Here is a 24,597-nt window from a genome sequence, read left to right on the forward strand (position 1 = left end):
CTGGCCTACAAACTTGTGTCCCGTGTTCAAGACACCCAAATCCCTGACTATGACACCATATTCTGTACAAAGTATATATTAGAGAAAGAAGCCTTATAAAATCTGTGTTTTAGGTGGAGGATGTCACAGTCCCTTTCTCTGGTATTGTGAGGATGCCTGCTTTTCCTTCCAATATAAAAAGGCCTGGGACTGAATGCAGGGGGAGAGCATGAGCCTGTGTCCCACCTGTCTGGGACAATCAGGTTTTGGGATTTGGGAGTGAAGGGATGTTCTCTTTAGAGAAGAGGCAGTGGCAGGCAACTTGTGTACAGTCCTGCCTCTGTTTCTTCTGTAGGGTGTTTCTGGGCTGTGAATAGCAGCCGTACCACGTGCTTTTGTTGGGAGTGGAAAGGTCAATTGTAAGTCAATAGCTTGCTTTTTTTTTTTTCTTTTTCTTTTCCCCAAGCAGCTACTGACTCACCACAACCTGTGTTGGTATTTACACATTTAGTTTGGTAACAGCACTGTTTGGGGGTTTGATGGTTTTTTTGCCCTGCTTGGGAAAGAGGTTGCAATCCAGAAAATCTCATCTGGGAGAGAATGGTTGAAGACAGGAGGGTTACTGCATCTCTCCCAGAAATGGAGGATCCTGTCTGGGGATGGACTGGGGATCATTTGCGGGGGAGAGGCCAAATCTGTTCCATATGGCTCTCAGGAGAGCTGTGCAAAGGGAGCAGTAAATGCTTTCACCCTGCTCTGTAGCACTAACTGTTCCTTGGGAAGCTGTAAGACATAATTTAAATCCATTGCACATGCCACCCTGAAAGCAGAACCTTATATGTCGAGTGCATGGGCTGTCCTATTATGGGAAATCAACTTTGTTTTGAGGGAAGCAGAGAGCGTTGCTTCTGCGCAGGTCCTGGAATTTGAAACATTTAGGGGCCTCCAAAGAGCACTGGCATTAGTTACCATGCCGGCTGGGTGGAAGTGAGGATCTGTGTCTCTCCCTGCCTGGGACACAGACCCTGCCATCAGCCAGCCAGAAGCTCCATCCCACTGGGGTGCTTTTTGTGCTCTTCTCTGCATTGCTACTGGAGCTTGTGCTGGGACGCATCTGTCGTTACGCAGGGACAAGCCTAATTCAGCAAAAGCTATTGGAGCAGCAAAGTTGGAATATACTTTGCCAAGAAATATTTTGCTGTTGTCTTTTTCCTCTTTTTTTTGTGAAGAGATTTCATGTCTGCTCACATGCTTTGGTATGAGGAAGTAGAAGATGATTGTAAGTATGAACAGACTGGCATAATTTATCACAATATTCACTTTGACAGAACAGTGTAGTGCTATGCAGACCACTAACAGCATGCATTTTTAAATGTTTACTTTCCAGCTCTAAAGAAAGAGAGCAGTAGGGGAGGAAAATAAAGAGTTGTTTTTTTGCTTGTTTGTTTTTGTCTCCATTAAGGGGGTAATATCCTGGATATTATGTGTAAAAGGTGTGCTCCAGAAACAGTACCCGGATCTCCTTTCAATAAAGCTAAGCCATTTCTTCCTGAGGCTCACCATTTGTTAAAGCATGGGGTTAAAAAAAAGACTTGAGAAGACAGACCCATACATTTGGGGAAAAAAACCCAAACAACAAAAAAAACAACAAAACCCCAACAACTGTCATTTGCCTAATAACTGGGCAACACATCAAAGGATTAATCAGTTTCTTTGAACTTTAATGACATATGTAGTTTCACTGCCTAATATAACTTCTGGAGTAAGAGAGCTCTTCTTCCCTGGCCGCTGAACTGTCTGGTAACAAGCAAATGAGGGGGTGTCAGTTTTGCTCCAAGTAAGCAGCAGCTGAGCTATCCCATGTGCTTCTCATAAAAGAACAGGCATGTTTTCCAGACTTGCGCTTGTTTGTTACTTTAAAGCTGTCCTTTCTGTGCAGTAAGAAAAACAGAGGATGCCAAGAGTAAGAGACAGCCAAGAATGAAAGAATGACAGAGAGTTTTAAAATCCATCCACCATGCTCTCAGATGATCTTTCTTCTTCCTCCCCACTCAGACTCCCAAAACAGATTGTACTGGAATAAAAATGTGTCAGTATTGTCCAGACTTAATCTGTGGTCCCCACCCCCTGTTGTATGTAATATTTTGGCTCTTCCACTTTCGGCTTAGTCCTGTGTCTTTATACTAATAGAATTTCTGTTTTTCTCTGTTTTTCTGATTACAAAAGTCAGGGTCATACATACACACCATCATTTTCCCTAATAAAAATAATGTACTGTAGGGTCACTAACTTCTGTTGAAGATTCCTGAAAAGACTGGTTTTGTTGTAATTGACAGGAAAGAAGCTTAAACCGGACAGTTTCAGGGAACAGGTGTGGTCTTATGCCACAGTTTGCTTTCACTTCTTTCAAGAGGAACTGAATTGTGTTTTCTTGTTCAGTCGATAAAACTTTTATCAGCTATAAATTTTCCAGACAGTTTTGTACCACTAGGAAAGGTCTTCATAGGACCCTTTACCTACTGGACATAGTCTGACAGTTCAAGAAAGGGTAGAATAATGAGATCATCATTATCACATATTAAATAATTAGGAGACAGATCACTTCAATTTTGAAAATACTGGGGGTGAGGTTAGGAAGAAGAAATGTCGTAGATTTCTCTTAAGAGATTTTACTTGTGCTTCTCCAGAGAAAGATGGGACTCTCTAGAGCAAACCATGTAGTGCCCAACCTTTTCCACCAGTCCTCTTTAGAAAGGAATAATGAGGATTTGTTGTCTTAATTTTTCTGTATACTCCTTTTCCAAGGGAGTCACAATGTCAGCCCAGACTGCTCTTATTCAGCCTTGAGGAGGAGATGGTGTTATTTTGGAAGCTGGGAAGGTGCTTGCCAAGTAAAGGGGAAAGATCCTTGCTGCTTAGCTCAAAAGTTATAATTGCACTCTGAAGATGTAGTAGGTGAAAGAAAGAAAGAAAATAAAAAATAGCTGCATTAGAGGTTTTGAAAAATGTGAATAGATAACCTGGGTTGCATCTAGCAGATGAATAGCATTCAAGACAATAGCATTAATATCACTTGCTAATATGCATTAAATCACTTGCTAAATTATGTCACATAACTGTGTTCATATCTAAAATGAAAGGGAGCTGTCCTAGTGCTTCTTGGGAATTATTTAGTTGAATTGATTTCCTCACCTGTATCCTCACTCTTTTAAAGGGCATGGCATTTTTCTCTATATAATTTTATGTATTTTCAAGATTCTTTATAGTTGTATTTCAATACAAAAGGAAAACCCCTATGTGCACTTTGTGACAAATTGTGCCCAAAATAATGCTCTCAGATTTCTTCCCAGCCTTCATCCAGTCCAAGTCACTTATGCTTGTTTCCTGTGCTTGTTTTGCTTTTTTCTCTATATTGGATGAAATCTTTTTACTCTTAAAAGTGGCAGCAGTCACTTACACCTCTGAATTGTTTTATAAATGCATCCTTTCTCTTTTCTTAAAGTCCCCTATCCAACACTCCATCCACGTCTGCATTCACCTTTTCCTTTTTCTCCTCTGCTTCCTCCTGCGTCACAGCAGCAACGGCAGGTTCTCCACTCCCTGCTTTCTTTCACGTCTGCTGAGAATGACCTTTGTGAAAACATAAAGGTATTTATCCATCACCAAGGGCTTTACTTTCTTTCCTGAGCTATTCAGTGTTTACTGCTGCCTGAGTTAGACTTGAAACTCCTTGGGGCAGCTACTGTCTTTTCCTAGATTCTTGCAGAGGGTTTGACAATGAGACCTAAATAATAAAATGGTGGGGAAATGAGATATCATAAATTTCATTTTGTTTTAATTAAGATGAGATTAGTCTGAACTTTATCTTAGAAGCCAACCTCCCCAGGGGATTCAGTATCATATGCTGTATTTCTTCTTCTAGCAGTTATAATCCTCTTTCTGCATCCTTAGTCTGACATGGAACCAAATTCCACTTGCAGTTGCACATAGGCATCCTTTTTCTCTGTTTGGATTTGCACAAAGTAGTGACTAAAAATAGAACTAATCATCAAACTGGAGCCAGTGCAGAAAAGAAACTAATCCTGCCTGAAATGTAGTGGCCACAAGGGGTCTCTTAGCAGTTGTCATGGGTTCACTGTAGCAGCAGTCCATCTGGGTTCATGCTTTAGCTCAGGTCAGAAGTACATTTCTGGAGCAAATTCTCAGATGTCCCTGCTTATTACTGTGTGTCAGTGTGCATCACAGACAACACGCCCTGCATCCCTCTTGGAGGAAGCTGAACTTGGAGAATTACTCTGGGTTCAGCTGATGGACACAAACTCCCAACAGTGTGTGAGGCACTGTGGTCATACTAAAGCCTCTTCAAAATGAGCCTTGTGGTTCATGCACACCCTGGGGGAAGTGGAGTGCTGGGTTGGTAGCATCAACCCCTTCATGTTACAAAGCTGCTGCTGTTGGGCCACATAATTTACTGTGGCCCAAGACACCTCAGTGAGATAGGAGGAAGATGGCAGCAAATTTCCTTGCATCTTGGATGCGAGGAAAGTGACTCCCCAGCTGGTGCAGTAGGGTGCTTCATTCTGTCTACTCCTACCTAGTGTCCCCTCTCTTAACCCTGGTCCCCAGACAGCCCATGGAACACATCTGGCCATGGCATTTTCCAGGATGGCTAGTGATCAGGGGACTGTATTTACTACTGTGGCAGTGTGTTACATATGAAACTAGTGATGCTGTGAAAAGTAACCCCCTCAGTGGTTTGTTTGTTGTTGTTTTGTTTTTTCAAAGGAAAAGATTAAATTATATTACTAATAGAATATAGTTTACTGATCTGATAGCATTATTTAAAAGTGGAAAGGTACAATATTAGTAGAAAAAAGTCAACCCTTGACTAATGCTGTGAAATTATTTAAGCCTCAAAACTGTCTAAGGGGTTAAGCACTTTTAAGTGATTGCCAGAGGGAACAGGATTAAGCTCATATATTTTTGCTATGGATTAATGTTAGACAAAGTCACATTGAACAGGATTGTGAACCAAGCAGACTTGTTTTGAAAAGGCTGACTTGTTGATTTTCACAGTGCATTTTCAATTAAATGTTACCCCAAAGCTTAATTATCATTTAGTAGGATAACCATTGTACTGTGTTATAGCTAACTGCTGGAAAAAAGGCTACTTGATAAATTTAGTGGAACTTTATAGCATCACGTTGCTGTTGAGGATGCACTTGCGATAATACCATATTGCTGTCAGGGGAAGCAGAATGGCACCGGGAATTTTAAATAGTTGTGCCTTATTGAAGATTGAGCTTTGTAGAAAGCAGAAATAATGGTTAGCTAAGTGTGGCTTTGCAGAACGACTTGCCAGCTGGGCTGCACCAGGGAACAAGCTCCTTTATTTTCCTGGAAAAACACATATGGAACAAAGGAGTTGGTTTTTGGGTTTGGAGTTCTTGCTGCAGAGACCACAGAGACTTCTTCTAGGTTACTTGCCACATGTGCAACAAGTTGGAACATTTTTAATGATGTGTTTTGAAGGACAGATAGGCTGGATTTTAAGGAAGTCATACTCTTTCTTGGTTCTGGTTGCAAGTCCTATTTTAGTTTTGGGTATTATTTAGAGCCATAAGGTTGATAATACTTGGGTGGTTTTCTGGTCTCTTCTTTCTCTAATTGTGTGTTTTTAAAATACTCCATATCCATGTGATTAATTTTTTATCAGTTGCATACAGTCTTTTATTCCTAAAGGCAAAATATAGTTTGCAAGTATTACAAGCATATGTAGAAGAAAGAAATAGTATTATGTGAGCAAAACCATTTGTTCTTGTTATTTTGAGTATGTTCATACAAGGTAACTGTTAAGATGACACATTTACACTTAATTTGTTTTTTAAAACATTTTTAAAGGATCATCATTTTCAGCAGAAACCAATTAGCATAATTCTAATCATAAGAAGATACATTTGAAAAAGCTTCCTCATAGGAAAGATTACAGAAATACATTACCTAAGAGGGTGTTTCTTTTTTTTTCTACAGCATTTTTTCTAGGTATCCTAATGGTTTGCGGATTCCTTTTTCTTAAGCTTAAAACTCTTCAGTGCATAGAGATGACCTAAGTGAGGACTCCATATATCCAATTTTGCTTACCCTTCCTTTGCTAAAAGGTTTTGAAAGATTCCTGGGAACCTAGTGGGATTAGGAGCACCACAGAATGCGAGAGTTTTAGTCAGGCTAATCAAGCCCTTTGTACCTGTTTCTTTTAACCACTTTATTCCTGTCTCTTTCAGTAAAGACTGAGAAAGCAGTATGTCTCCTGTTCTTCAAAAGTGTCCCAGGAAAAATAGCAAACCCAGTACATGACATTCTTAATACAAACTTATGAAGAAGATAAGCAAAAATTTACTTGTAATGTGCACTGGACTGGGTGCGTACCCTTATCCTGCTGGATGCCCAATAAGCTGTATTTCTTATAAAGTGTGGAAGTTGTTATCAGTTGTGAAAAATCAATTACGCTGACTGCAGGAATGTGTCCTGAGCATAGGATGCCCACTGGGAGCCTCCCTGTCTCACCCCACTCGTGCTTGCCATGTTCTAAAATCAGTGGTTGCCCACGTAGCTGCACGTCTGCATGCATGTGGTCTGAGTTTTATGGAAGATTATGCATGGGTAAGGCTTTTAATTTTGTGTAGCACAGAGAAATGAAGGAAATTAAAAGGTGACTGGAATTTGACATTTCTGGCTTTTTATTCTAGAAGATACTTTGATTAAAGTGTTGGAAGGCTTGGCTAATGGAGGCATTTCTGCTATTTCAGATACACAGGGTATGAGATTTGAAGGCAAGCCAAATCACAATGAGATGGAATAATGATGTCCTTGGTTTATTTTTTTTTTCACTTGATGCATTCAGGTTTTGATTGGATTCTGTGTGAGGCAACAGTTTTCTCTCCCAGAAAGCAGTGCCAGTCCTTGGAGGCTTGCAGCCTGTTATCAAAGCAGAAACATTTTCTTTTGAAGGTCATGGATGGCAATGGCAGAAGAGGGAGATTAAAACCAAAGGGGTGGAGGGGGGAGGAGGAAGCAAGGGAGCAAAAAAATAAAGAAAAAATTCCTTACTGGTCCTAACCAGGTTCAAGCTTCTCATAAGAAACATTTCTGCAGTAAGACCTACTACTACCTTAACTGAGCTAGTACTCTGCTGATGGTGTATATATCAACAGATTTGTGGAGAACTCCAAGGTCTCTCTCTGTTTATTCTCCTCCCTCCTAGCCCTCTTGCTTTTGTCACACACAAATACTTCAATACTTCCCCTCATCTCTTCTCTATTTTATTTTCCCCACTTTTAAAAATGTTTTCTTTGCAAAAGACTCTTTATGAATTATTTCTCTCTGAACAAATTTCAGAGCTTCACAGCTGTTGTTGAGGTGGTAGAAAATTAATACAGGCATTGTATTTTCTAAAAGGTTAATCACATTATATAGTAAGCCTTATTGGAGGTGTTAAAGAGCACCTCGTGAAGTTCCTCTATGGTGAATGCTGTAAATAAGCAGATGGGAGCCCATGATGCATTTTGATGTAAATGACTGATGCTGAAGATGGGACTAACAGACTTGTGCCCATTTCTTCAATACAGGGAAAAATGCTGTTAGAAAGAAAGATATCCTGTCGCACTCCTGTGTTTAGAAAGTTTGAGCCAGCTCCCCAACACTTCCTGCTTGTCTAATCCATCCTAAAGCTGATCAACTCATAAGAATGGAAAATGTGAGGATGTCTGTTTGAGGCTGGGGAGAGCAAGAAGGGCAGCAAGCCCTCCTTACTGCCAAGAGATACAGGTGGGGCTACTACAGAGACAGTGATCCTGCTCAGCTTAAAAAGGGCTTATTAAAACTGTGCATGAAAATGAAGGGGAAGAGGAATCTCAGAAGGTAAACAACCTGTGTGTGATAGGCTGATGGTAAATTTGTGGACATGATGTGGACAGCCTCACTAAGTCAAGCTCAATTTAGTCTTTTTTTTTTGTTGTTGCTTTTAGTGAAGATTGCTAGCAGCCCTTGCACTAGATTTCAGGAATACAACGGTATTTATTTTATTAATTTGATTTCATTTACTGTCAGCCTTCTCTTATAATGTGATTTAGTACATACACTTACACTCTGCCCCACCCTTCCAAGTCCTGCAAACAATGCTGAAAATAGAAATCAGTATATTTTTATACCAAATTCTATGGCCACATTTATAAATGCTTCATCAACTGATGGTTACTCAGTTTCCAAAAATGCAAAATAACAAGATTACAGTGTTTGCTCTGCTTATTCTCTCTGTTTACAGAGGAGAAAGCTTCAGCTGCATTGTATGTTGAATGGAAACCAAAGGTGAAGCCAAGTAACTTCTCACAAAAAGGAATTCTTGTTTTCTTGCCAGCATGAGAACAATTCCTTTTATAGTAGTCTGTAAAAGAGAAGCACGTTATAGGGTTGATTCTGTCCCTTCTTAATAATTAAATCAGTTCTGAGAGTTCTAACAAGAGCAAGGAGGGAAACTTTCAAGTATGAAATAGTGAATTTCAGGAGCAGGTAGATAACAGTAGAATGTACAACAACACATTAAGTACAAAGAAAAAATAAGAAATTATCATAAGTCTGTTGTTTGGTGCTTGTTTTTTATTTTTATTTTTTTTCTTTAAGTGTTTAAAGTTCTATGATATCTGCATCCTTGCATACAGGATGGCCCAGTGATACTAGTGGAGATTTAAAAGATGTTGCTTAAGATGCTTTCTGGACAGCATGTAAGTTGAATTTGTACTAAATTGTATCAAATCCCTGAATTAGGAGTAAAAGATTTCCCTAGTGAAGTGCATGATTGATGTAAAGCTTTAGAGAATGTAAGTTGGGGCACATTTTTGCCTTGGGAAAGGAAATCTATTAGATTATATTGTCCACTTCTATTTCCTGTTCAAAACAAGGCATGTCTATTCAGAATCAATTCAGAATTACTGCTATTTTTAGCACAGTTCCTAACTTAATAGTGTTTTTCAACTGTTACAGCTAAAAAACATAATTGGAAACATTTTTTGTTTTGAAACAAACTGAATGACAGCAAATGTGCACTCTTTCATCCTATAAGGATGAGCCTGTTCGTCCTTTGGGAACAGCAGCTGAATTTTGAAGCCCAAACTCTTTCTGCAGATTCTATTGTCAGCTCTCTTATTTTCTCTTTAGTTCTTTTGCCATGTTCCCTTTCTCTGTTGTGCCCATCATTGCTGTATTGCTTTAGCTACTTTAAAGAAGCCCTTTCCTCCTCCAAGAAGGCTTGATAATATTTGCATATTATCTTAAGATGTCTTAACAGTCATTTTGCCAATTCTTCCCAGCTGCTGCTACTACTGAATTGATTCATTTTGTTCTTGAGATGTTGCGGGCAAATGTGAAACAAAGTTTTCTTGACCAGTAATCTGTTTAACTGAAGGAAGGACATGATTTAATCTTGTTCCAAATATGACCAGAGTTTTTTCCCTAAATTTGGCTACCATAGACACAAAGGCTACTTTTTCTTATCTGGGAAATTCTTATCTAGAAAGTGAAAAATGTCTTAGCCCTAAATAGTAACCAGGGAGTCCGTTTTTTCCTGGTGCAGTAAGTCAGTCTGTGGAGGTTTTTTCAGACAGACTGTATGTTCCTAAGGGGTGCTGTCTTTGAGTCCTTGGTCTTGGAGTCCTTCCAGAAACTGTTGCTGAAATTTCACATACCAGCTGAGACTGGAGGTGCCTCTGGAGATCATCTACTCTAATTCCCTGCTTAGAGCAGGGTCAAGTGAAAGCTGGTTGCCCATGGCGGTGTTGACCTGGGTTTTAAATACCTCCAAGGTTGGAGACTCCACAGCTTCTCTGGACAGGCTGTTCCAGCATCTGGCCATCCTCACAGTATTTTTTTTTTTCTTCTTAAGAAATTTAATTTTCTTCTTAAGAAAATAATGGAATTTTCTCTCTTGTAAACCCACCTTGTCACCTTCTTGTCCTTCATACTTTAGAAAACAGTTTTGAGGATGATTTGCAGATTTCTGAGAGGATTTGCTTTATCACCTTCCTAGGTTATCCAGGTCCTCCTCCTTGCACTTCCTAAAAATTAGTGCATTTTGCATTCTTGTCAGTCCTCAGGAACCTCCCAGGATCACAAAAACCTTTTTCAAATAATCAATAGTCGCCTCACAGTGACATCAGCCAGCTCCCTCACTGCTTTTGTTTGCCAGAAGCCGTTCTGACAAGTGGTTGGAAAGTGAGATGGGGGGGGTCTCTCATGTGTCTGTTGATGCCAGCTTTTTTCATGGCATGCATATACAAACATCAAAACTGTCCATATTTGCCTGTGTGCCCATATTATAAATAGCTGCAAATCAGTTTAGAGCTAGTCTGTAAGGATGTATTCATTTGAACTCTCTACCTTCTCTGAATATCCTCTCACTGTAAAGTCCATCCTGAAATTAATATTTAGTGTAGAATGTCCATTATTTGTTTAAAGTCTGCCCAAGTTTAAAATCTATTTAATACATAACATTAAACCTGCAGTAGCATCAGAATATTTTTTGAAAGTTGTTTAAAAATTATGTTAGCAAAGTGTCTAAGGTGGTGGTGTAAATTATTTAATCCATAGTCTGCAAAACATGGTTATTATTTTGAAGACTCCTTGGCAACTTACTGTCAGTGCAAAACTGTATAAAAATCTTGAAAGACCTTCAGTTTAAAAAGATATGAACAAATTGGGATTTTAGTTCCAATATTCTTTATTAAAAAAAGGAAATGAAAGCACGACCTTTATAATGTTTGTTGCCTTCCAAATCAATGCTGTTATCCAGTGTACATTCAGTGTGTCTCTCTCATAGAAGTGTTTTTGATTTTGCCTCTTGAATCCTTTAGATGTAGATAAATTCTAACTGTGATGGGTGACATTAACTGTGATGGGGAACGTTACTGTGGGGGTCTGCTGCAGGCCATCGGAACAGGAGGGCTGCATGGATGAAGCCCACTATAAGCATATAGGATCAGCCTCACGCTCACAGGCCCTTGTCCTCATGGGGGATTTCAACCACGCCAATATCTGTTGGAGGGACAGAACAGCCTGGCGCAAGCAGTCCAGGGGGTTCCTTAATTGCGTGGAAGACAACTTCCTCTTGCAAGTAAGGACAAGTTGCAGAAACTGCTGAAGGAGAGGGTGAATCAAGTCAGTTTGCAGAGATGAAAGCCATCCAGCTGGAGCACCTCCTGTACAAAGACAGGCTAAGAAAGTTGGGGCTGTTCAGCCTGGGTTGTGAGGCACTGGAGTGGGTTGCCCAAAGAAGTGCCAAGTGCTTCATCCCTAGCAGTGTTCAAGGCCAGGCTGGACAGAGCTTAGGGTAACATAGTGTAGTGTGGAGCTCACCTGCCCATGGCAGGGGTGTTGGAACTAGATGATCTTAAGGTCCTTTTGAACCCTAACTATTCTATGATTCTACAAATCATGTTTATGATTCTTTCTCCTTATCTGTCTTATCTTTTTTGATACCATCTTGTGTTATGATAATAATTTCAGTATACTTCCTTATTATTTTAGAGTACCAAAACCTAAAAAATATTAATGAGATATTATTTTTCCAGACCATATTTGTTTATGCCACATATGTTAAGCCTTATTTTTAATTGTATTTTCACTTGTTAAAGTGCAGCAATAAAAGGATTCTCTGCTTTTTTAACTGTTAAATAGCATATCCTGCAAATATAGGAATTTGCAGTGCAACCAAATTCTGTCTGCCTGATAACATGGTCTTCTCAGTGTCAGTCTCTGGCATTATTTTACTTAAAAGTTTCTGAAATTTAGCACGAGATGTTTGAAGTGAGATATTTGAAATGTTGACTTCTAATCAGAAGTCATTCAGTGGGAAGGCTTCCTGTATTGGAAACCTGAGGACTTGATTTGGAAACTTGTAAGATGTACTTCTGTCGTAACAGCTTTTTATTAAGAGAGAGAGTCTTTTTGAACCAGAAAGAAAACATACTCTGTGTCACAGCTTCCAGGATTCCTGAAGTTAATCCCACTTCTATGAAAGTTATATTCTGTTTCAGTTTTACAGCGTATGAATTTGCATCCTCTTAATTTTATTTTATTTTAATCCTTCATATTCTAATTTAATCCTCTGCACCCTATTTCTTGGTCTACAGTGATACCAACAGCCATGGCCATTGATGGGAAATTGCTTTTAGAAATCCACTATTTCTTTTTCACACAGAAATAGAACAGCCCTCTGCAATTGCCTGAGGCCTTTTCCTAAAAACCATCAGAGATTACTTTTTGTCTGTAATTTTTATTTTCTACATGGTAAAATTCCGTTTGTGTTGCTTGTGTTTTTTTTTGTTGTTGTTTGTTTTTTTTTTTTTTTTTTTTAATTTTCAAGGGTTTTTTTGTGAGAATAAATTCCTGGGGAGTTGTTTTACTTGACTTTAGAATACGCTAAGAGGTTTTGGTGTACTCTATATTCTGTGCAGTCTGCAGCATGCAGTTTGAAATAAAAATGAATGTCAACAGTTTGCTTGGTAGACATGTAACACTGCCAGTGGGTCTACAAGCATTAATTGGATATTAATTGCCAATATTCTGTGCAAACTTCTGAGGCCCAGATAGGATTATGAATTTGTAATCATTGTAATAAAATGCCTGGCTATTTCTTAGTCTATGAACTTGAATACTGAAATTGGTGGAAGAGAGCAAGCATTTGCTGTATAAAGAGAGAAGTTGTCATTGCTGTGGCCAAGGTTGAACTGGTAGCTGGAAACAATCACAGGTGTTGCTAGAAAGAGGAAGGTCCTAGAGGTGAGTTTATGAAGCTTCAAGCACCTTATAGGATGGTAGTGACAGTTACTATCTGTTGCAGCAGTTGTCAAAAGATCTAGTTACTCTGAGACATATTGCACAATCTAAGTTGAATGAATGTATAAATCTTTATAATTATTATTGATACAGAATAACTGAAAGTACTGTTTGTAGGAAATCGTATGAACACTTCAATTAAGCTATAATATAAATGCAATTTAAAATGTAACTGCAGATTAAGTGTAACACTCAAGCCTGACTTCATGCAGAGAAACCCTCTTATGGGGCCCTAACTATTAACAGTGCCATTATAATTTTTAACAGAGAAAAATGTCAGTGCTGTAAGCTAGTCATAATTGCGCCAGAAAATCAGTGAATTCCTTGTTTCAGTGACTAAAGCAGTCAGTACCCTGGGTTTCCTTATGAACAGATTCTTTCTGCCACAAGATTTCTCTACAGAGGCCGAGCTGCTGACAAGACAGTCACTAGTTAGCAATTCATTCTAAACACTAGAGGGGCAACTACATGCATCCAGGCCTCCATTTTGTATGTTCTCTAATTTATGCATTTACATCTTGTCATGATTACAGTAAAAGAAATGTATTTATATATTTACAAAACATCTACAAGAATTTGTTTTGGTGATATGGATATTATGGTAAATAGTGGATGCCTGAAGAGTAGCAGGCTGTTGGAGATAGTAGGAAGTGATGGAAAAGCAGAAACATGAAGACTATATGAAGCCACATGGGAAAGTGAGGCAGAGAGAAGAAAGCCAGAACTCATGCAGAGAGGCTTCAAGGAAGACCCTGAGACACATGGCAGCCACAGAACTGTGCCACCAAAATGCAAGCTTGCATGAGAATATAAGGAGGCAAAACAAATAAGAGCAGCAGATACGGGCAGTTATTTTAAGTGTCTTTACTTTTAATCTGTATGTTTGTGTCACCATGTCATGTCACACTGGTTGGCAAGTAGGTTTGCCAGACCTTGCTGCTGGAGTTACAGCTTTCACAAAGTGAGTGTGATAACAAGGATGGGAAGATGCAGCTTTCTAACTCAGGCCCCTTTCCAGTTTTCCTCTTCTTCCCTCCATGGCAGGTCTGCTGTATGTCTTCCTGTAATCTAAACCATGTTGTTCTCTGTGTAGAATAAGCATGACTGGTTCATAGAATCATAGAATCAACTAGGTTGGAAAATACCTTTAAGATCCTCAAGTTCAACCATTACCCTAGAACTGCCAAGACCACCACTAAGCCATGTCACTAAAGGCTTCATCTACACGTTTTTTGAACATTTGGAGGGATGGTGATTCCACCACTGTCCTGGGCAGCATGGCATAAATTACAGATTATGCATAAATTGTGACTGGTCTAATTAATCACAACCTAAGTTAATTTATACCTCGCTTGTAATAGGCCTAGATTCTGTTTAGTTTTAACACTTAACTGGAACACCTTATTACACATATTACATGCCTTCAACTTGAGTCTTGTCTGTGGATAGGCAGGGCTTGGTATGAGCTTGTTTATTGTCACTGAAGCTCAGAGGAGAGGCCTCCATAGACACCAGCAACCAGGGGGAGTCTCTGGGAGGCACCTGTGCCCTTCCAGATTCTGCCTTCAGGTCTCTGCGTTGTCTGTAGCTGTGGGATGGGACACATCCAACTTCTGCACTGGTAGTGGAAGCCACAGAGGGAAAACTGATGCTCACGTCTGGGCTGAGGCCACAGCCTGACAGGCCCACGTACTTTTGAAACAGAGATGTATTCACTGGAGGCTTGAGGGAGGGAAAAGAGAAGATTGCTGCAGTTTTGCGGTGCTGTGGCCGTGGGACGTCCTCTGGGGCTTCTCCTATTATCCATTGTTTGGGCAGCGGTGCTTCTGCCAAACTACTTTGTCAGCTGCACGGTGCTGGCCCTCTTTTGCTATTTTTTTTGTCATGGTTCTCCTTCGCCCCCATCCTCCTACTTCACCAGGAAAAAAAAAAAATTAGACTCCATTTTTTTGTATAGTTGGAGTAAAAGATGTTTTGGAGCCTGCTACAGCTTGGCCCGAAAACCTGGGCAAGTTGGACTAGGCTTGATTGCTTTAAACAGCAGGTAAGGGGAGCACTGGCAAATGTCCTGCTCAGTCTCTTTCTTCACTCTATTGTCAGTAAATTGAAGTTTTTGAAGTAGTAACAGTTTGCTGTGGCCACTGATATGAATCCCTCTTTTCCTTTTTTCAGACAGATTCCTCATTACTGTTAAGAACTGTCCCAGCAGTTATACTGCCAGGCTTGACCCCAAATCATCAGCAAGATACACTAATCCCTTCTCCCTGTCTGAAAGGATCTTAGTCCCTTTCTGCTTTAGAAAACTAACACCGTAACAGAACAAAAGAAAACAAACAAACAAAAAAATCCTCTTTGGAGCCTTAGTTATCAGGCAACAAACACAAATTAGTGTGAATTTTGTTTCCATAGTATTGATAATACTGTCTCTTGATCTTTGAAAATGTCTGTTGTCATCTGTAGTACTTTGCTGTTTATCTCCGGAGAGCATAAGTCTCACTGTACGGTGGACTCTTCTGAGCCAAGAAAAACAAGTTAAGTGCTTCCCATGACAGAACTATCTCCTGGGAACCTAATTCACATCTCAACTGGGAGAAAAAAGTGATTCAATGACATTAGGAAAAATAATGCTTGTAGTTTCCTATATATTGAAAACATTGTATACTGTGTTTTCTTAAAGAAAGTGGGAAATTCGGTACTGCTTTCATATTTAATGAATGCCACATTTAATGTTACAATACTGTGAAATATTAATAAACTTAAAAATCTTTTCCTTTGGCCATTTACCATGAAACTTGACTGACTGCAGCTTCTCTGGTTTATTAATTTGTACGCCTAAGTCAAGTACAACAATGTCGTGTTCAAAAATTTCTGTTGTTAACAACTTCAACTTAAATTATACTGTCATAGCAAATCATCATACTGATGATTTTCTCTCTTTTACTGATGATTTTCTCTCTTTTTTGTCTTGGAGCTTACAAAGTGGGTGACCTCACTGCCTGTTCAAAATTAGTATTATTTGCCTCCCTTGCAAGAGGTTTTTGCAACTCTGCGCTGCAGTTTGTTTAAACTCTTGGGAGCCCACAAGTCTGCTGAGGAACAAGATGTGGAAATTTGCCAGTCCAGTAGAGCTTTAGTTGATAATTTTACTATTCAAAGATTGGTGTGCTTGGTATCCTTGTATAAAATTAAGTTTATTTTCTCCATAATGGTACTTAATTACAATGACAAAGGTACTGAGGTATCACTCAGTGAGGAGGATCCCTCTTGGCTCTTTCAACATCTCTAACAGAGTGTGAGGATTACTGTTAATGGCCTTTCTAGCCCGCTTCAGGGCTTGTCATGCCTTAAGGAACTATTCATACTCAGGTCTTTAGAAATGGTTTCTGTAGCTAGCAAAGAAATTGTTTCTTTTTGTTTTTTCCTTGTTCTGTGTGATTTGGCCCTAAGATATCAGATAATTTGTTTTGTCTTTTCTCCTGTCACTAATTCATCTATGTTTTTGTTATATACTTTGATAATACAGAGCATTCTGGATCTAAGATAGAAGCCCTTTCCCCTTCTTTGTAGCTGCCCTACAAATGACTCAAAAGGTATTTGCACAATTGATAATATCCCTGACTTAGAATACTGAACTTGTAAGAGACTTGCACAGAGGACATACGTGGCTCAATCAGCAACTGATTCAAAGATGCACTTACTATATGTGGATTCACTCTTTTCCTGTTAATGCAGATGTGCATCACTCAGAATTTGGGGAGTAGTTTCAAGGACTATGTCACAAACGTGTTATCATTATTGCTTAAACATGTTACCTAGTTCACTATTTGTGGCTACAGCTGAACTTTGCCTATTCCCTGACTAATGTTTGAGTTTGCTTTAGAAATGTTTAGAGAACTTAGGAAATCTTCACGGGTTTAGCAATATAATAATACTGTGGATGTGTATATAGTTTGTGTGTATAAGAGAGACATTATGTAAATGTAGGATGATATCATCCTTTTACTTACAGCTGCAGCTATAGTTAATTACAAATTGAGAAAAGCCTAAAATCTTACCATTACAAAATTGAAGGAACCATACTGAGTGAAAAACTGTGTTCTCCCTAGTGATGAAAGTTGAAACTACTGTACTAGTTAGCCATGAAAAGGCTAAGAGGGGATCTAATTGCTATCTTCACAACCTAATAGGTATTTATGGAGAAAATTAAGTCAGACTCTTCTCAGGGGTATACAGGGAAAGGATGAAAGAGGTTTCCAAAATGAAAATTTTTACAAGATACCAGAAATATTATTACACTTTTTTTTTTTTTTTTTTTTTTACCCTGCATATCACCAGTTAAGCACCAGATGAGACTGCCCAGAGGGGGTTCTTAAATCCCCTCCCCTGGATGTCTTCAAAACTCATTTGGACGCAGCCCTGAGCTACCTGATCTAACTCTGATGGAGAACCTGCTTTGAGCACAGAATAGATGGCCTCCCTGGCAACCTGTATTATTCTGTAATTTTTGTAATTTTATGCTTGCTTTACTCAGAATGTCCTAAGCAATTTAATTTAGAATAGAGGTATAGGTCAATAGACTTTCTAAGAAAACCACTGAAAATCTGTAACTTATCTGTTGAACCAAAAATTTATTCTTCAAAATTTATTTTTTTTGATTATTCTGTTTTCCACAACCTGTGGTGTTTGTTCCTCAGCTCCCTTTCCCCCCACACCTTGGCAAACCCTATTTTGCATTTAACTTTATTTCAGTGAGATATCGTGTTAGCTGGGTATTTTCTCAGTGTAAATGTTCCAGACTGTAGGCTCCTGTTATTATTAGAACTGCATCTTAATGATACACAGAAAAAACAATACTTTCTGTACCCAATAATGCAATCAAGAATGAGCCTTGACATGTTTAGATCTATGATATCTAACGGTACACAGGGCAGCAGGCTCTTTTTGTTTTTTTTTGTTGCACAGTAATTGTGCTCAGAGCTCTGCATAGCTGTTTGTCTCAATCTGTGGGCCTTGCACAGGCCTTCTCAAAATAGTTTCCACTGCCCAGAAGTAAAACAGATTTGACCTGGATTAACTGGAGCGTAGACTCCTAATGATCCAGATGGATGAACATTCCTGTTTGGCAGAAATGATAGTTAGTGTTTGCCACAAAAAATGTCAGCAGTTGCCTTGGTTTTCTACTCAACAAAAGAATTACTTTTAATCTTGGTCTAGAGTAGTTAAGTAGTGACTGCTGTGAGGCATTTCCTTTGTAAAAACCTTATTTTACGTCATTACAAATTTCACAGGGAGGATCCAGAGCTGGAATGGTCAGTGAGGTTTCTCCCTGTAACTCTGGCTGGGGACAGTATCTGCCACCTAGCCCTGAGCTGGATAAAGCACCCAAAGAAGAAAGTTGTAACACTTTTCTTTAAGTAGGAGGCATGGAGATTCTTACTTCATTCACATCCCTTGTGCAGAAAGCAGGGAAACATCAGAAAAGCTGCTCTCAGATATGCATCAGGCAATAATTTGTAGAATGCAGTATTGAAGATCCCAGCAGTTCATGTCCAAGTGCAGGAAAAAACTTTGTGAATGTATGTTCTCCAGGCTCCTCTGTCTGTACAAAAACGGAGTGCAGCAGCCTCTGCCTGGCCAGCAGAGTGAAACAGTACCCCCATGCTGTGCCTTAGACAGAATGTTGATGTGTTGAGTGTAGGTGAAATAGATGATATTCTCAGTGCAGATCCTTTATCACCACCCCTTCTGCCATCTCATTCAACTTCAGAGAGCTTTCCCATGGACTGACAGTGCTTCTGTGAAGCATGTAAGGGAAGAGGCAGCTACTGCGTACTTGTCAGCTGCTCTAACCCAACTTTGCTGTGTATTTGCAGTTGTGCCAGCTTCCTGAAAGAGGAATGGGCAAGTGCTCATGAAATAGGCTTGTGTTCATTTTGAATAGGTACAGATGCATACAAAAGCAAGGAAATACACTTGAAAGACTATATGTTTTGGGGGGAAGGATTATATATAAAACGGATTGGGGTTTCCTACTTAAATACTAAAAGAGAACAAGCCCTATCTCTGTTATTCAGCATAGAAATTCCTGTAAATTCACTGGCAAACTGTGAACAGTGCAGAAAGACCATGTAACTTAATAGCTGCTCTTCCAAATCCTGGTTTGACCTTTCAGCTATAAAAGGCAATTCCTTAGAGTTTCCAAAGGTACAGTTCATTGCTCTTTGGTTTAGTGTTACAGAGCAAGTATAGTAAGTAATAGACCTTATTACAGTTACTTTTTCTCTTTGCAAAACCATAATACACCTCTTTGACCTTTACAATAAAAAGTGCAAATACAGTTCAGCAAATGTTTCCAGCATTAATTTCTGTTATTCAGAATTACAAGTAAGTGAGTCTTAATCCATATGTATTGTATAAAGCCTGTTCTGCTCCTTTTTGCTTTACTCTTGTTTTGATAGCTTTTCTTAGTTCCCCTTCACCCAATATCCCCCTTGTTCTAAATCCTTTTCTTAGTTTTTCTTCTATTTGTGGCCGCACAGACCAGAAGATAATTTCTTGTACACTGTGAAGTTACAAAAAAACAAAACAAAACAAAACCCATAAAAAAACCAACCAACCAAAAACCAAAACCCAACCCTTTAAATCACGATAAGTCAACCATGAAAAATTGATAAGAAATTTTCAGTTCCCTACTGCTCTGGGCAACCTGTTATCCTTTCCTTCCACTTACAAACTTAGAAATCTGAAGGTTGTTTTGTTTATTATTTTTTATGCTGTTTGAGCCTCTTTGTTTGAAAAGGAACTGACTTCTGTGCAGCACTTGTATATGAAAACCAAAGCATTGCCAAATTAATGATGGAAGCAGGAAGAATCATAGAATTTGTTCATTGTTAGGAGAACAAAACATTTTACACTTCAAGGGTGTGACCATAGTAAGTTCATCCCTTAAATGTTTTCCTCTGTTTAGCTTTAGGAAAAAAATAGCACTCTGTAAAATATCCTCTGCTGATATACGTGGATATAATTCATTTGACTTTAATTAAGGATCTGGCCCAGGCTTTGATCTCTTTTTAGAACTTGTCCAACTTTTCCCTTTATGGCCAACAGAGTAGTACCAAATTTCTGCTAGCTGAATACATGCACTATATATAAAACGTGACTAGTGACCTTTAAATAGTTACCAGTGGGCAATTTTTAACTCATTATAATAGTTTGAAACTATTTGGATTCCCTGGCTTTGCTGCACTATGCGACACATGAACATTCCAGAGCCCACAAGGACATTTACTATGAATTGTGGCAGTGTTTTCCTCTGTGGCAGCTTTCAAGTCTTCACTTTGTAGCTGAGTCCTACTCTGAGTGACTCTACAGTGTGGCAACTGTAAGGAGTGCTAGGGAGGTGCTGTTGTGGGCAGTATACCAGAAAACAGATTTCAGCCAATGCCTGTATCCAAAAAATAGAAGCAGGCACCCTGGAATCTATGGAGCTCCCATTATCAGCTGGTGAAATACATTGAAAATGGCAATAGCTGCCTTAAATTTGAGCACGTATACCATCTGCATCTAAATACAAAATAAAAGGTTGCAGACTAACATTTGGAAGAATGGGGGAAAGGCTTATTTCCTGAAGTAATAATACTGCACAGAATGGAAATTTTTTCTCACCAAATACAAAGCTGTTATACCACCATTGGGAGTGACTGGCTTGTGAAATGGAAGTCGAAAAAAGCACAATATAGAAACCAAGTGTGGTAGTATATAGGCTCTATACATACATGATTTGCTGAGCCCATGGGATAGCAGAACAGTGAATATGCTTCTTTCCAGTTTTAATTATATCTTTATTTCCTGCACACTTATCTGTATTAAGTATAAATGGAGCTGTATTACAGAATACATAATAAAAGGGGATATCTTGAATAAGGAATAAAGGAAGAAATATCTGCTTCTTTCAAAATGTCAAATAACTGATCTAAATTTTCCATAGGGATAAATATATTCTAATAATTGCTTGGGTTTATTGAGGAAAAATATCAATGTGAGGCCATAAACTGGAGTGGGATACTAAAAAAATCTCAGACAACTTCTCTTTTATTGTCTTAGTCTGCTTTAACAAGATTCACCAAAGAGCAGGGGTTTTATTTTGTAAAAGGGACTAATTTTCTTTCATTTGTTTCATTCTGCATTTTAAATTTGTATTTCAAATACTCCCCAGCTCTGAAAAGCAGAGTTGGCTTTCACCAGCCAAGTGATGCATATGGGAGGACTATGGACAAATTTTACTTGAAGTGACAGTTGGTGTAAGAACTGCTGAAATTATAAGGGAAATAAATAGTTTATATATCAGCTTCTCTAACAGGAATAAGTGTTAATGTTTCTAGGAAGGATATTTGTGGCTGAACAAATGCTATGGATATTTGGGAACTTGTATGACAGTACCTGGATTGGTCAGGGAACTGACCTTTTCGGTGACAGTTTTTTCAGGTATAAGGGCTATATTACTCCTGATTTGTTTAATATTATGTGCTAATATTTCTTTTTGGCTGGTTCTGGTACTTCAGAGATGTTTTTTGACAGGAAGTGTGATGCTAAGTCAATGTGACAGAATTTAGAGGATTTCGGTATGTCCCTATAGATTCGAGGCCAGACACTCAGCCATGACTGAAGACCATGAAATCTCCTTTCCCTTGTCAGGGGCAGTCTTTGCCTTGGAGAGGGTGTTGCCTCTGTGATGAAGTGCCATGATTTACCATTTCCTCACGTAGTGTGCATTGCTGCGGTGACTGCATTTTCTGTTGATATTTGTACTTGTATACAGAAAATATGAAATGGCTGTAAACTATAGCAGGGCTTTTAAAAAGGAATCTAGATCAGAAAGAGTTTTACTGTATTTTTTTCCCTGTATCTTGGCTGTGCAGTATGCAGATGAAGTAGTCATACTACTGCTTAAAACACATACATTACTTTTGTTCACAAGCAGAGTGAAATCTTTGTGAGCTCCTGTGCTAGAGATTGCTCACATTACTCTTCTAACCCTGGAACACACAGATCAGCAGTAGCCTCACAGCTGAAACTGTAGGAATAACAGGACCATAGGAAGGAGAGTATGGGGCTCACAGACCTGATCTGGATAAATGTATGAGCATGTGAGGGTTAGTTTGAGCTTTATCATACTGTCAAAACAGTAGTTCTTCAGAAGAGCCCAAGTTTAAATTGAAGCTGATGGCCAAGTCTGGTGAATTGTACCAAACTTTGCTGGTTTGTGAAAACAGACACAAAGATCAGAGAGAATTCCATAGTCCCCTGTGGCTGACCTGAGAGTCTGGTTCCCTGTAGATGAAAGATTAATGCAACAACAGTCATTTAGTTTCAAATAATGATGATATTCTGTGTGGCCCCTTTGTGTTGCTTTCATATTAGAGGACTTCTTCCTTAAAATCTTTCTGTGCAACACTGAGAGAGAACTAAATTGACTAATTCTTCTCTATCCCTTTCTTGACAAAAACGGTGAGTGGAGAAGTGACCTTTGAACAGTGCAGAATTGAAGAACCGTAGTTTGTATGAACTTTGTTTTTCGTGACTAATAAAGCAGCCCTGTCCTGTAGGAGACACAACAGATAGCTATGAAGAGCAGTGCAGCCCAGCATGAAGTTCTACCAAAATAATGTTTTGGTATACTCACCTAGAAATATGTTGATTAATCTTTCTTTTTAGTGCAAAAGGTAGGTTGTTCCTCTTCAAACAATTAACAGGCATGTGAGCTTGTGCATTTGACCTGTGTGGGAGTTTATTAGAAGTGTAGAGAAGCTCAGATTTGTGGAAAGACTTTGTAATTTATGTTTCAGAGGAAACTATGTGAAACTGGTATCAGGAAAAGCTTGGCTATTTCCTTCTTGTTTAAGGGTATTTTTTGTATTTTACATGAGAAAACTCATGTCAGATCAAAAGCCCACCTTGACCCACATCGTGGATTTGATACTGGCTGTCATGGAGGTAGGGATGTCTTAATATGTCTATTAAGACATTTGCTCAGAAAATAATACAAATTTAAAAATTTAAGATAACATAGTTGATATTACCTCATCACAGGTAGACCACATGAGGTTTTTTTAAATGCTTTTAAGAGTCAGAGAAATTATTAGAAGAGTAATTTCTAGCTAAAGACTGTTTTCTTGCAGTGGTATTTATTTGTGATTAAATTTGCAATATATTTATGTGGGGAGGGATACTAAGGAGAGGTAAGAATAAGAATGAGCAGTATGAATGTCAAGCTAGAAAAGTGAAAGGATGGGATATCCTGATGCTGATGTTATTTAGTTGTAGAAATATCCTTAAAGGATTGATATGTCCTGTCTGCTCCATTTCTTGAGACTTTAAACTCAGGGGGTGAAAAACATGTACAATAGGGAATGGTTATGACTTCTGTCATGAAGACAAGTGGATGAGCAAATACCTCTTCTTCATGTGTATGGTCTGTCGTTCATTTCTGCTAGTAAGGAGATCTTGGCCAAATGGTATTGCCAGTTACACAAGTGTATATCCAGAACTTCAGGGTAAAAGAGATTAGAACTTGGCTGCTCTCGCCATCTGTGACTCTCTCCCTCATACTTAGCTTCTCAGACTTGTTTTTGTTTATCTTACCTTTTGTTCATTCTCATCATTCCCTTCACCTTTATTTTGCTTTGGTTTGCAAGGTAACATACAGATTCTCTGCCTCATTAAAGGCCCCTGTGTTATACAGATCTATTGCCAACTTGCTCTACTGTTTTCTGAATAGTGAAAGTTAAATAAGAAAGGCAGAATAATACCTTAATCTGTCAAAATCCTCTCCCCTGTCATCTTTTGTGATCACCTCTATGTACATGTACCTTCATTGTTCATAGTAATTTTTGACAGTTATTCCTGATTGACAGTAATAGCAAGGACAATGTGCTAGGACTTTATCATGCTAGCTGGTAGAAATCTGTCATGCTGTCTTCATAGCTTTCCCCAGTAGCAAGTGAGAGGGGCTGGGAAATAAAGATTGATCTCCTTCCTGAGCATCTTATATTTGTCATTTTTTTTATTATTTTGGTGTTGGTTTTTTTTGTTGTTTTTTGTTTTTTTACATTCCTCAGTTGCTCTTCCTTATTTTCCTATATGTACACTGCTCTTGGAAAATTTTCTTTACTTACCAATGTCAGTTACACTTTTTTATCTCATTTTTGAATTTCTTTAGGCTGTGGTTTTCTCTGCCTCCATAGCCACATTACAGAAAAGTGTTTTGGAAGGGCACACACTGTCCTGTCCACTCATGAGCCCTGTATAGACAAGCAGTGAAAATTTCTGTTTTCTCCCTTTCTTCTACTCCTGCAAGCCTATTTCTGAATCATCCCTAACAGGCACGTGGGAGTACTGTGGGGACCAGGACATGGGCAGGTGCTCCTGCCCAAGAACCTGATGGATACCTGGGGAATCCCAGGTTAATTCCCAGACTAGGCAAGTGCCAAAAGAAAGCAACTACCTCTGCCCTTTGTGGAGTCGAGAACTTAACTCCAGTGCTCTTTGAAGTGAGTGAATAAATGTTTAACCATTCTTTCAATATTTTTATAAATAGGGTAAGGAATGGAAATAAGACCTTCAATGCAAGTGTCTTGCACACTAATGAGATCTGCAAGGTGACAACTGATAGTACAATAGTTCCTCAGTCCTTTGTGAAATACCCAAAGGTTCTACCCAAGCAATAAATTAAAT

General features: G+C 38.9%; 1 protein-coding gene across 15 annotated transcripts in view; it reads left to right on the forward strand.

The window, feature by feature from the left end:
• The window catches only part of DMD (dystrophin), a 1,199,681-nt gene that overhangs the window by 177,425 nt on the left and 997,659 nt on the right, over positions 1-24,597 (forward strand). Inside the window, exon 1 of one of the 15 annotated variants that reach the window (XM_057411856.1) lies at positions 947-1,258. The exons of the other annotated variants lie outside the window; for them this stretch is intronic. Coding sequence (XP_057267839.1) covers positions 1,216-1,258 — 43 coding nt within the window. The 5' untranslated portion in view covers positions 947-1,215. Of the gene's footprint in view, positions 1-946; positions 1,259-24,597 lie in introns of those variants that run through there. 15 annotated transcript variants of the gene reach the window in all.

This window comes from Pezoporus wallicus, unplaced genomic scaffold, assembly GCF_028554395.1.
Source record: "Pezoporus wallicus isolate ANWC-B61680 ecotype Strahan unplaced genomic scaffold, APGP_CSIRO_Pwel_v1 contig_1438, whole genome shotgun sequence".
NCBI classification, from domain to species: domain Eukaryota; kingdom Metazoa; phylum Chordata; class Aves; order Psittaciformes; family Psittacidae; genus Pezoporus; species Pezoporus wallicus.